The sequence below is a fragment of the Botryllus schlosseri genome, chromosome 1 (genome assembly GCF_051294905.1).
Source record: "Botryllus schlosseri isolate E-star chromosome 1, Bs_hap1, whole genome shotgun sequence".
Classification (NCBI taxonomy): domain Eukaryota; kingdom Metazoa; phylum Chordata; class Ascidiacea; order Stolidobranchia; family Styelidae; genus Botryllus; species Botryllus schlosseri.
Window position 1 is genome coordinate 28889851 of NC_137236.1, and position 12709 is coordinate 28902559.

The 12709-nt window shown below is 41.8% G+C and overlaps 2 protein-coding genes across 3 annotated transcripts in view; one reads left to right on the forward strand and one right to left on the reverse strand.

Annotated features, from left to right (window-relative positions):
• LOC145435071 (microfibril-associated glycoprotein 4-like) overlaps positions 1-12709 on the forward strand; it is a 489059-nt gene that overhangs the window by 124955 nt on the left and 351395 nt on the right. The gene's annotated exons all lie outside the window — the stretch shown is intronic.
• On the reverse strand, positions 47-7529 carry LOC145435123 (uncharacterized). 2 transcript variants are annotated; one of them, XM_080312406.1, is made up of 11 exons: positions 7423-7529; positions 6320-6408; positions 5542-5629; positions 4814-4908; positions 3989-4058; positions 3446-3531; positions 3074-3143; positions 2559-2647; positions 1980-2034; positions 1447-1526; positions 47-186 (listed from the first exon to the last, which is right to left on the reverse strand). In XM_080312406.1, exons 1-11 carry the CDS (start codon positions 7454-7456, stop codon positions 127-129), a joined length of 816 nt encoding a protein of 271 aa, XP_080168532.1. In that variant the 5' UTR covers positions 7457-7529; the 3' UTR covers positions 47-126. The 2 variants fall into 2 exon arrangements, with proteins under 2 accessions (XP_080168532.1, XP_080168525.1); XM_080312399.1 differs by lacking the exon at positions 47-186 and having other exon boundaries at positions 902-1526.

Sequence of the window (12709 nt, forward strand, 5' to 3'; positions counted from 1 at the left end):
GAGTCACCTCTACTTTCGTCAGGTTCACTAAATCTTACGAACGCAGTTTACTCGAAATCAGTCTTTTGTATTCAAAATCAAATCAAAAAAATTATTAGGTACACTAAATGGCCCCTTTCGCCCCGACTATCTCCAGAGAGTCCTTCCAGCTTGCAACAACATTGTCATTTTTTCAGCAACAAATCTCTGAAATACAAGCGACAAGTAGGTCAACATTATAAAGCACTGAAGGAGAAAGAGGGCGTATCGGCTTCATCCGAGTGTATAGCGTTACCACGAGGCTATAGTGTCAGGTCTCAGTTACCCGCTCAAAAATAGACTAGACGGTTTTAAACAGGATGCTATTCCGACGCTATGGTTTAAGCTCTCTAGTGGCCGGATTCTTGCAGATACATTCAATCGGCAAATCCTCGAATGTTTGCCAATTCCATTCCATTCTTTGCGAATAACGATGTTGCTCGAATGAAGCTCACATGATCCATGATATATATAATACTGTTTTGATATAGCGTTTATAATAAAGCATTCTACTGGAAAACAACTGTATGGATTTTGAGGTAATATATTGGAATCATTAGGCTGGTCCGGCACGCGAGCAATCAAACTTGTGAATCCGGGTCGCGACCCAAGTTGAGTTTGGCACCCCTGTTGTAGACAGACAACAGGAACCACAGCAGGTGCCCTGGCATTCCAGACCAGAGGCCCGCCCACTACCCGCTATGTTATGGACTTTATATAATCGAAAATTAATGAAGATTATGGACCCTTGCATTTTTTAGACCAGTGGTTCTTAAAGTATGGGTCGCGACCCAAACATAGGTCGCGAAGGGTATAATTTTGGGTCGCGACGGTACCAGAACGGTCCTTTAATATGTATGTAATATTATTTGAGGTCATTGGCTTCCGGGGGACTGGGTTCCACAATTGTATTTGAAGATGAGACATCGGGGTATGATGGTGGATATATAACAGGAAACATAGACATGGCGCTCTCAGAACTATCAGAACTAAAGTCCAGTTGATATCAGAATTATTCCGAATCGATAACGATACAACACACTTTTCCGACATTGCCGTTATTTTATGCGAATATTAAAATCGAATGGAACTTTTCAACTGGCGGCAGTAAGTTCATTTGTTTACAATCAAACACTAATCTGGCAACAAATACTTTCAGTCAAACAGGCAAAGTAGCAGTTCATGAAACGCAACTAATCAGCATTTCTCCAAGAAGTCCACTCGTTATGCCCCGGATAAATTAATGCAATAGTATTGAAGAACCTCTCTCTGGGAATAACCGGAGGAAAGGTATAGTACCGTTGGATATACAAAAATTCCAACAGTAGTTTGCTGATACCGATATTTCAACGGAGACGGATATCGGCTGGGTTGTAATAACCCCCAGCTCACAGGCGACAAATGATACAGTAATGCACTTGGCCTTACCGCTAATCCCCAGTCAGCGAAAGCGGGCTTCGCTTTTTCACGTTCGGCGTCCAGCGAGGCTTCAAGCTCCAGCACGCGGGCTTAAATCCAAATGCATATTATTGGTACTACGGACGAAACAGTGTACAGTGGTGTAGCAGAGTGCAAAATACGCCTCCAAGACTTTCGACTTGCACATTGTGATTTCGTATTACGCAATTTTCACTCCCTCACTCTTATGCCAATGCAAGATTTTATCACGTACGTGAACATGATTCACACCATATTCAAGGATCGCAGGGCCAAATTGTCACTGAGTCATCAAAATCCTCAAGTTCTGTGACCGTGAACTCGAGTCGACAATTTTAGTCACGCGCAGTGATAGAAAATACAAGTACAAAGCTGACAACGTGAATATTCCGAGGCTCACGGATAGTCAGGAGGTCCCATTCTATAATAGCCATTTCTAAGTTGATGCACGTCAGACGATCCGAAACGTAAACCAATCACATTATCCGGCTATGGACACCATGGAAGTATGGATGATGACATACCGTTTAACCGATCGACTTCATCTTGTACGATGGTACATCCTTCAGAAATGTCCTCCTGTTAAATTGCAGCACGATGATTAGCACACGTAGATAAAGCGAAACCAAGCAAAGCGGCTCCTCGGTACGGCTTCAGAAAAGTACGTTGATCCCAATCGTTCCCACATAATATCGACACGAGAAATCATATAGCTAGTTATACAGTAGGCTAGTCTAGATCAACATTGATGATATTATATAATGAAAGGCCGATAACTGGCCAAGCGACCCGTGGAAGATCGAAACTACAAGAAATAGGGACTACGTGGTTGTCGACTCGAGGTTGGCCGATATCGGGATTTTAAGCCGGCAGCAATAGCGCCGATATCACGTATTTTCCTACTATTTTATGCGGTTATCATTTTTTCACATTGAACGTCTTACTAAACGCCTTATTAATCACTGTTAATTGAAAACTATATCCCTCATAAACGTTATAGATTTACGGCCAAACTGCAGCAGGTCCAACTTGCGTATTGCGTACATTTATAGTTCACCCACGGAGCATACTGGTATCAATGACCATATCACAAGTAGCCTTACCGCATGAGTGAAGCAGGAGCAAAAGCTTTGCTCCTCTTCACAAGAACATTCCGTTGCACCATCCACGCTTTCTTGTGGGCGGGATTGATCTGAACAAAAGAGATAATCGGCACGATAGTCAAAATCTATGTTGGCTTGTCCAAGATGGCGCCGCGGACCCGAACAGCAGTAATGTGGATTTTTGAAATCAGTAGTAAGCATTTAGTTAATTCAGTAGGCATTTAGTAAGCACCGAATTTACGCTGCCGTACCAGTTCTAGATATCCATGTGCCGTACGAACGAACAGAACAACCCTTCTCTAGTTGGCCAGAACGTATCAGACTATAGGAGCTAAATCAGAAACCCATTTTACAAGCCACGAACACTCCAAATGGGCATTTCTTCGAGGTCCGCAAATGCTTGGGCTCACGCGGCGCCGGTTACACGCTCACTTACTAGGGCAAACATAAGCTATCAACTATGCAGTCGAATATTCTTCGCAATATACAATAAATGGTAAATATAAGAGCCATACCATTTTGAGAATCACTATCTTCAGTGCTAGAGCGGGACCATGGCTGGCGTAGGATGTCCGCGTGTCTGGCCTGTTAAGCAAACAATACAAATTACAATTATGGCAAAGCCCGTGTATATCATTTGAGTTACAATTATATTTCAAGATAGGGTATGATTATATTGGGTTGTGGGTTACCACTTCTGTTAGGTTCAGCGGACTGGATTATGCAAATAGAACGCGATACTGGGTCGCACGAAACAACTTTTTCCTGCCACCCATATGATTGAAACGATATTGTTCTACATGCCACTCAAATTACCCGTCATTCAGTGGATATAAATCCACGATTCCTATAACAATTTTCTAAAAAGTTATCAATCGTCGGATTACCGAGTCGCTCGTATCCTCATTGGGCAGCTCCTCTTCGTCCGCAGCGTCTGAAGTATGACCCTCCGTTTTCGGTCGATGCATTTCATCTTAAATGCAAGATTCATCGATAACTGCTTTTCTCCGTATATTTATGTATATAAATATACAAATAAAAATCATCGATAGGCAGTTGTACAGTTACAGAGACAGCCAAATAGACCTAAGATGAATAAGCGTGAAAGTCGTCCGCAACAGTGCTAAAATTAAAGACACTATATGGACATTGAACAATATCGAAAACCATATCGCGGTACACAAACACAAGGCCTCAAGTCGCCATGGACGACTGTGACGTGTCGTAATAATAGTATCAGGCCATAAGCTAACTAAAAACCCATTTCACGAGTCTCCCAACATTCACAATTGACATTTTCTCGCCGGCCATAAACGTATTCGACCCACGCGCTTCAGGTTTCACAGATACAAAGCCCTCATACATCTACGTCAAACATAAGCGACATCAACAATAGACAGTGGAAGAGTATAAATATATACAAGTCTTACCATTCTGTTTCGCATCATCTTCAACATTAGAGCGCGACCGTAGCTGGCGTACGATATCCGCATGCATGGCCTGTTTTTCAACCCATTTCACATTATAGTTAGTCAAGAACGGGTCACAATCATGTAATCATTCAATCATCACAATTGTAACGATGACTGGGCCTAAATTACAACACGTGCAGAATTGCATAAATCGCTCAACAAAAATTGAAAAAATGGTTGTTATGGATCGCAGAACATTCATTGTATCGGAACATTCATAGTCAAATTAGGATTTGGATGCGAAATCTACAGAAAATGCTACCGTAGCATATTAAGTATGACGAGGCCTTGAGGAAGGTGAATGGGTGTCTCTAAGACAGCATGCTCATTTTCTCGTAGACGATGAACTGTGTGACAGTTCATTTGAGTGTTAAATGACAATGGCATTATTATGAGTGTCAAATAATTCAAATCATGGTGGGAATTATGGTGGTAATGCAAATTTTATCATTCCAGTGACGAACAATCCAAGATAGGCTACGATTATATTAGGTTGCTAGTTGGCCATTGGACTGGGTTGTGGTGATGGCTTAGACTCGATTCAGGGATATATCGATATATAGATAAATAGCCTATATCAGCCTGTATCACCGGATTAGATTATGCAAATAGCACGTGTAATGTGACGCATGAAACAACGTTGTTACTTGATCTTCTGCGGTTAGTGCGACACTTCTCAATATGGCAATGCAATTCGCTATCACTGATTCGCTAATGTGTGCAGCTGTACACTCTCGTTTTATGTAACATAATACTGTAAAACGGAATCAATCGTTAAATTACCACGGTGCTCGTAAACTCGTTGCGTAGGAGGTCTAGATCATCTACCTCGGCAGCTTCTGGAGTTTGATTCCCATTCATTGCTTGCAGCGCCTCGGCTTAAATGCAAGATTCATCAATTCAGTTACCAAGCAGTTCTGTATTCACAAAGTCTGTAAGAGTATAAGTCTGCGTTGCTACGCATGTAGAGTAGACGTAATAACGTTAATCCAATCTCAATTAGAAGTAGAGGTAGAGATATTCAATCGATGTCAACACTACTTCTAATGAAATTAGGGTTTGAAAGGTACTTTTGGAAATTGATTCGGTGGTGGGGTCGCACAATTTTGCCAGCAAATTATCAGGTTCGCTACCTCAGAAATTGAAAGCGAAAGACGCGTTCGTCACGACTAACACAGAATGACAGATGATGCCACAAATAGATGCAGTGGTAAAGAAACATTTCCGAGGCATTTTCACCCCGTATTTTGACAATTTTATGACAATTACATTGATCACGAAGAAGTGAAAGTATAGTCTAAAACCATGTTGAGTACAGAGTAGAAGTAGGGAAAATATACTCAACTACTCAAGAAATACTTTTGTTGACCCATTTTTACTCAATGTCTCATCGGGTGGATGCTGGAAATTTATGGAAGGACTCGAATTTCCCTTTTCACGATAAAATTTTCATATTATCAAGTTAGCTGTTTTTTCACGTTAGTCAAGGTCTCATACTACGATAAAATCACCTTCACACACAGCCAAGGCCTCCTTCAGTAAACCGCGCACCCACTTCTCGTCATCCCGAAACAGGGTTATGTTTTCGGCGATTATCTCCTGTCAATGGAATCACATCGTGACGGTTAGTCAACACGAAACAAGCTGCGGCCATTCAATAATACAGAACGTTCCACGGCGGGAATGTTCCGTAAATTCAAACATAAAAGAATGTTACACTAATAACCGTAGAATAACGCATAAATTGAAAATGGGCCACACCATATTATTCTATTTATTGTGAGCTATCGCCGCCGTTCAAAGCGCATTCAACCAGAAACCGGGACCTGACTATATATGTAGCAATGTAGCATATAGTTGTTCATTTTTATGCAATAATGTGTTTCTCAGCCAATCAACCAACCAATCAATCTACGAACGGAAGTATCAACACTATCAGGGCAATCAATTTATCGACCTAGCTCCTTTGAAATAAGGAAACGAAATAAAATTTGTCTTTTCTGTTGCTCATAATACGCCGATTAGTGGTAATGAAGGTTTATGAAGACTATTATTAGTAATTTGCCGTGAATGTAAGCATGAAAAAAATGCGAACACCTATTTCTATACTGCCGTGAATGTAAGCATGGAAAAAATGCACACACCTATTTCTATACGAGGAACCGCATCAATCCCCCAAAACGGCCACGCGTTCGCTAGGCCGGCCTTCGGGTCAATAGGACGAACATCAAAATACACGCGTACTCAAATTCTACTGCCGTGTGCAGTTCGTAATCACCATAGCCTCACCAGTTTCGCCATACACGCGGTTTTGCGTTTATCTTCCTCACTTGCAGCTTCCCGATAAAGATTCCGGAATTCTTGCCCTGGCATGTGATCTACGGTTTAAATTAAAATGTACATTATCGAAACGATACCAAGAATTTGTCATTATGATGGCGGAGGTCATCATGATGGCGGAGATGAGCAAACAGGGATTTGGATTTCATGTAACGGTATACCGTATTTGAGAACTTTGACATGATTCGGACTTGCAGTTGTTTCGAAAGTTCATTTCGATTTATACAAAGATATGGGCAAAGAATCCATATGCTTCTACTCAACTCCAAGTTACAAATGTGCAGAGAGTACACATGGAGCATGCAGGCAAAGTCAACTTGAGCTCTGATATGTGACTTATGACTTAAAGCAGTGGTTCTCAACCTTTTTGGCTTCGCGGACCCCTTTTCACCGTGACGGACCTTCGCGGACCCCCTAAAGTTTTAGTTCAAATTTAGCACAATTATGGTGGGACCGTCATCTGTCTTGTGCAAATATAAACTGTAGGCTTGTGATAACAGCCACTAAATGACTTTTCTTGAAAATAACACCATACTATTTATGTAGAAATTGGGTAGACTTTTATTATTTTTTTGCTAATTTTGCAGCGATATTTCTTGAAGTAAGCGGTGATATGAACGAGTGCCGAGAATCCCTTTCCACAAAGATGGATGGAGGCTAATGTATTAACCAGGAACGCTTCAGACGACACTTTTGGTGTGCTCACAACATTTATCGCACCATGATGAAGAAACATATATTTAATGAACATATCACGTCCAGCTTACTCATTTTAATCTAGCATTTCATCTTGAAGTTATTATGAAACAGTGTTTATGTTAGTAATATTATTATTACAACACACGACGTTGGTGCTTATAGCCTATTTTAGGGCTTTGTGCTCCACGACAGGATATATTTCACGCAGTTTATTTTATCTAGAGGTCTCGCGGACCCCCGGTTGAGAACCAAGGACTTATAGTGTGGTGCCGCCGTCAATCGTCAATGCCGTGTATAATATAGGACGTATAGGCATTAGATAAAAAAAAATCGGAATAGCGAACATCAGGTACCTGTTGCGTATCCATAGCGTGCATCGTTCATCATCCTTTTGCTATTGTGATGACAAGGCTTTAACAAACGATAAATCTAAATACTTCAGGAAACAGAATGTAGCAGCACGTAAAAGACAACAGGAAACAGAATGTAGCAGCACGTAAAAGACAACAGATGACAATTGGTCACTTTTAGAATTTTATGACCCGCGTATACTGACACTATCTAACAAAATACAAGCGTAGGATAAAAATCAAGTTACTAATAGAAAACTGCCTCACAAGTGTGGATGCAGGTAGGCTACTACTAAGTATGTTTCGACGCGGCACTCTAGTTCCAATGAGCGCCGATTTAGCAGGCGTCGAATCCTGTCTGTTGCGGTAACTCTGCTCTATAGGGAAATCGGCAAACGTTGCGTATCTGTCTTCTATTCTACTCAATATAATCAATCGATCCAAATGAACAGTAATGCGGTTTATCTTGGTCAAAAGAAGATGCTTCAAGCGAGACTCGCAATAGTGGTTGCCCGTCTCATGCTCGATAGAATGGAGCTCGACCAGCAGTAACGCATGCAATTTATAGTACTAGCGAAAAGATAATTGAACACTGAACAGTAATCAAACAATCAAAATCACTAAAATCATAAAATCACAATAATTGGAAAACCCGAATACAAAATAAGGGCAGTTACATTGGCGAACTGATTGCTCTAAAAACGTCCTCAAATCAAGACTAGCAAATAACATGCGCAATCGCTAACAACGCATGCGTCGAGGCCTACGCTTTCAAATGAACCTCACGCTTATATTTATCGTTCAACTCGCGAGGACGTTCCGCCATGAACCAAAACATTGCCAATGAAGGAGGAGTTGCCTATACGCAGCACACTCGAGAAGAAATCGTCTTGCAGCTGAATTATACCTTTCTCAATATTGATATGACAGAGGTTTTCGAAGCGATATATATACGACGCGTTGAGACAGTAAGCTTTGAAATCTCAGCTGGATGTGTGGTGAAAAGCTGGGGTGGGTTGCGAAACAATGAACTCCATTCCATTCTTTGTCCGTTTAGCTTGAAATTCGTATCACGGCTAATCCCAGACATTCAATTCCAACTGTGAAAAAATAATTACCAGCTTAGATTAATGCTGTGATAGCTGGGATGCTGTGCTTTACAAGGACTTATAAGAATATAGTGCAATCGACTATTATGAAACAAAATACCAGCGATGGGAAATAATTGTGATCTTAAAATGACTAATACAACAGCGTAGTGGCCTAATTTCATGAACTCCAGGGGTATATTTTAGGTGTCGTATGGGCTACACGAATTTGACCGCGGCGGATAAGTGGATTTGGTGATATACATAATTCGGAGTCTTTGTCATGACAATATCTCACAGTTCCTATGAGCTTAGCAACTGTGTTTGGCGGAAACTAATCATTAAACCATGAGCGACAGCAATTGCGAGGCCTTTCCCACGCCCATGGGTGCCGCTTGAAGAAGTGGTAAATTAGGTCGACATGTAATAGAATTAAGAAGTACAGATTATGACGATGACATTGTCGCTGGTTCTGTTATTTTCTACTCGCTCATGACACACAATGTACAGTGCGATGTAATGGGCAGATGGGAGGACATCGAAACGTTCAAATACGGTGTCTCGATCTGGAAAGACCGTCTGCCTAATGCCCGATGTATCGCTCTTTTTCATTATCTTCCGTGAATTCCTCCTCGGCTGGGTCTTTTTCTGTGCATTTCTGTAAGAAACTGTGAGCATAGTTAGGCAGGGGAAGGCCACCAACTCGCCCACGTATTATAGCATTTGGGAAGGTGAAAACTCGCCGCTTAGGGTTATCGAAGTGCCAGGGGCCACTGGGCCGTGAACTATTTCGCTCTTTGAGAGGGTCCCGCGAGGTCAAGAAGGTTGAGAACCACTGATTTAGCCTCAAATGCCATATGTTCTGATAAGAATTAATGGAGTGCATTCCGTTTAAATAGGTTAGGGCGCATGTATCAAGTTTTCCACATTTTTATCAAATCTTTTCAATTGTAAATTGAAACGCAGCTTCTCGAGTACGTAGTGAAGATTGGTCACACGCAATTTTTAATTCGCATCTGCAACATGTCAAGGAGCTCCCACCACGATGAGCTTTGACCATTTTGTCATTCTAATTGAAATACACGTAGTTCGGACTAAGTTAAATGAAATAGTTTGAATCGGGGGTTTATAGCCTGTGCCCCCGGGAAACCCAGGGGGCCCATGTGCCAGTCTAGGGGGTTGCTAGGAAGTAAAGACGCACTTTGAACTCTGTAACGTGTATTTTTCCTGGAAGGCTAAACTCTGTAACGTGTATTTTTCCTGGAAGGCGAAATCATACAGTCCTCATGATTTCTATTTACCCGGCATTTCAATCTTTATAGTTGACGCTGGGACTGATCTGATACCTTATTTGCCGGTTTCGCATCCCTCAAACGTACTTTTTAATTTTATTTAATGAACTAAAATTCAGAAATTAGCCGCCGATAACATTCGGTTAATTTGATTTCTTGTAATACTAATTGGTATGTAATTTTTGTCCCCTCGACCCCTAAAGAATTAGGAAACGACCCCATTGCGGTCGCGGCTCCTAGTTTGTGAACTCCTGATTTACACTCTGCAATTCTGCCATTGAAATGAAAAAAATTGGCGATTGCATGTGTACTTTCCTCACAATCCTGAAGCCGAATGCCCCTACATAAAATTCAAAATCCACCCTAAGTGGACAGTGATGCCTTTATCGCTGGATAGTACCACTTTTATGCACGCAGCTTCACATATATACGGAGTAATGATTGTTGCTGCATATAGCTGACGATGATGAGAATGAAATATATGAAGCTTACCATGGCCTGAACCGTAATCGACACCTTACGTCACTGTGCTCATCGCGCAAAGGAAGGTAATGAAAAGAGCGAGAATGCCTAAAAAGAGGAACATGATGATCGAACACTGGCATTAGGCATACCAAATCGATGGCGCGGATTTTCAAAACATGATCACGTATTTCAAGAAATGCAGCTACAGAAATCGCTTTCAAACAATGAAAGTCTACCCAATTTCTACATAGATAAACTGATGTTATTTTCAAGAAAATACATTTTGTTGCTGTTTATCGCTAAGCCAACAGTTAATATTTGGGCAGTCCGCGGGGGTCCGTGATGGCTAAAAAGGGGTGCACGAAGACAAAAAAGGTTAAGAACCACTGCTGTACACAATAACTATAGCGACGATATATGCCACATTATGTCACATTGCGGAAGTACACATGACTTTTTGAACGTCATCAAACCTAATGTATCAACTGGAGCAATCAAATGCTGTACGATAATCCCCCCAAATCTATATTTTTCGTCGCCTTGTCAACAATTTCGACGAGCACTTAACGGTCCAGGCCAGACCGGACAATGTATTCGGCGTGTGAGTATTGCTACATTGATATTGAGCGGAGTGTAGAACGGACGGTCTACGCCAGCCCGGACAATGTATTCGGGGTGTGAGTATTGCTACATTGATATTGAGCGGAGTGTAGAACGGGTTTCTATACTTGCTACTGATATTACCCCATGATCAAGTTGTACAGTAGCCAACACTCCAATCGCACGGATTTGGTTTTTATGATACAAACATATTGAATCAAGATGAATCCCGAGAGCCTGCTAGATTTTTTACATTTAGTCAGCGATGTATGCTTTATATCAATTGCGTTGATTGGTTGAATAAGCATCATTCGCTGACTACTTGCATATTGTGTAATCCGTTCTTGATGTTGTGTGATTGTGGGTCAAGCTCACAGCAGAGAGTCACTGAATATTCACAATCGGAAAGCTGATTATTTCGACCAGAATGTCGTGACAAAGCAAGTAAATTCTTGAGATTGGCAAGGTGCATGTCGCTCTCTTTCAGTGTTGAAATTTTTTATGCTGCCGGCAGCATGCATAGAGTGGTCCGAAGCTGAAATGCGAAGAATTTCAACCAAAGATGGTATGACCTGAAAATTGCAATCTATCAAGACGGACGTCGCATCACAAATCATATATATATGAAAATGATCGAACTCGGTGGACTGTACAATGTTCTATACCATTAACATCATAAATCCGATTAATATATGTGCACAGCCCATCATCATCCCGCAGCACTGCAAAGCGTTCGAGTAAAGCCTTGAGACTGCCCCCGGCTCGACTCAGAAAACGCGCACTAGACTGCCAAATTCTCAGCTCGTCAGCTACCGCACATAGTCTCTGAATACCGAACAGCTCGAAGTCGAGCTGAATAGAATGCGAAGTATGACTCCAGCCCTGCTCAAACTCACTGAGTTGCGCTCTCTGAATACCGACGCCTTGCTAAACACCTCGCTACGCAGAACATGAGCAGTGAGCACCTCCGCAATCAACAGGCAATCATAATACTCCCTGCGCTATTATTAATTATCTCCTACGTGGTCACTGGTCGGTCAACCCTTACGGGAATGCGCTGCCAAAGCAGTGCTTTCATTTCTGGGTTTATTGTCTCGAGCAGCTGTATTAACAACAGTTGGGGGAAGACTGGTCTTCAACACGAAACAATGTCCATGCGCGATTCGCTTTAGTCAGTTGGGATTGTTGTCACCCGTTATTCACTGCGTTTCGTTTCAGGAGGATAGGGGCAGCACGTGATTTCCGCGATTGAGATGTTTCATACGTCTACTCTATACAGTCCCGAGTTTTCATTTGTCTGCTATCCAGGTGCTGGTATAATTAGGAAATTTTCGATCACATCATGGATAAACATGCTCAATGCTGCGGCAGCCGAACGGAAAGTACGCAAGTTGACTTCTGCAACAAAGGTATAATCAGTGGCTAAGCTGATGCCTTTACAAACAAGACGATAGTTGTTTTGTTCACCTGTGACAAGCAGATGTCCACATTGTAGTGTATAGCATAATCATGACCATTGACTATCCGGATATTGGGATATAATATGACTTTACGCACATCAAAGCAAGCAGCGAGAACGGTTATCCGTTGGTTTTCTGTAGAATATAGGCTACACTTATGCAATGTAAATATAGGCATATCCGGAACTTCTGTTCAACGCCACAATCACCTAATCATTATGACTTACAGCCACGGCACCCGAGAATTCGCTATCCACCTACAGCTTGGATGAGTGTTCGCTGGCGGCACCCGAGAATTCGCTATCCACGCCACAATCACCTAATCATTATGACTTACAGCCACGGCACCCGAGAATTCGCTATCCACCTACAGTTTGGATGAGTA

Excerpts from the sequence above, each read along its gene's own strand:
- LOC145435123 (XM_080312399.1), bottom strand. The coding sequence starts at position 7,456 with ATGATGAACGATGCACGCTATGGATACGCAACAG. Across the intron at positions 2,035-2,558 it reads GCTCCTGCTTCACTCATGCG|GAGGACATTTCTGAAGGATG; the intron begins GTAAGGCTACTT and ends GCAATTTAACAG. Across the intron at positions 1,527-1,979 it reads TGAAGTCGATCGGTTAAACG|CCCGCGTGCTGGAGCTTGAA; the intron begins GTATGTCATCAT and ends TTTGGATTTAAG.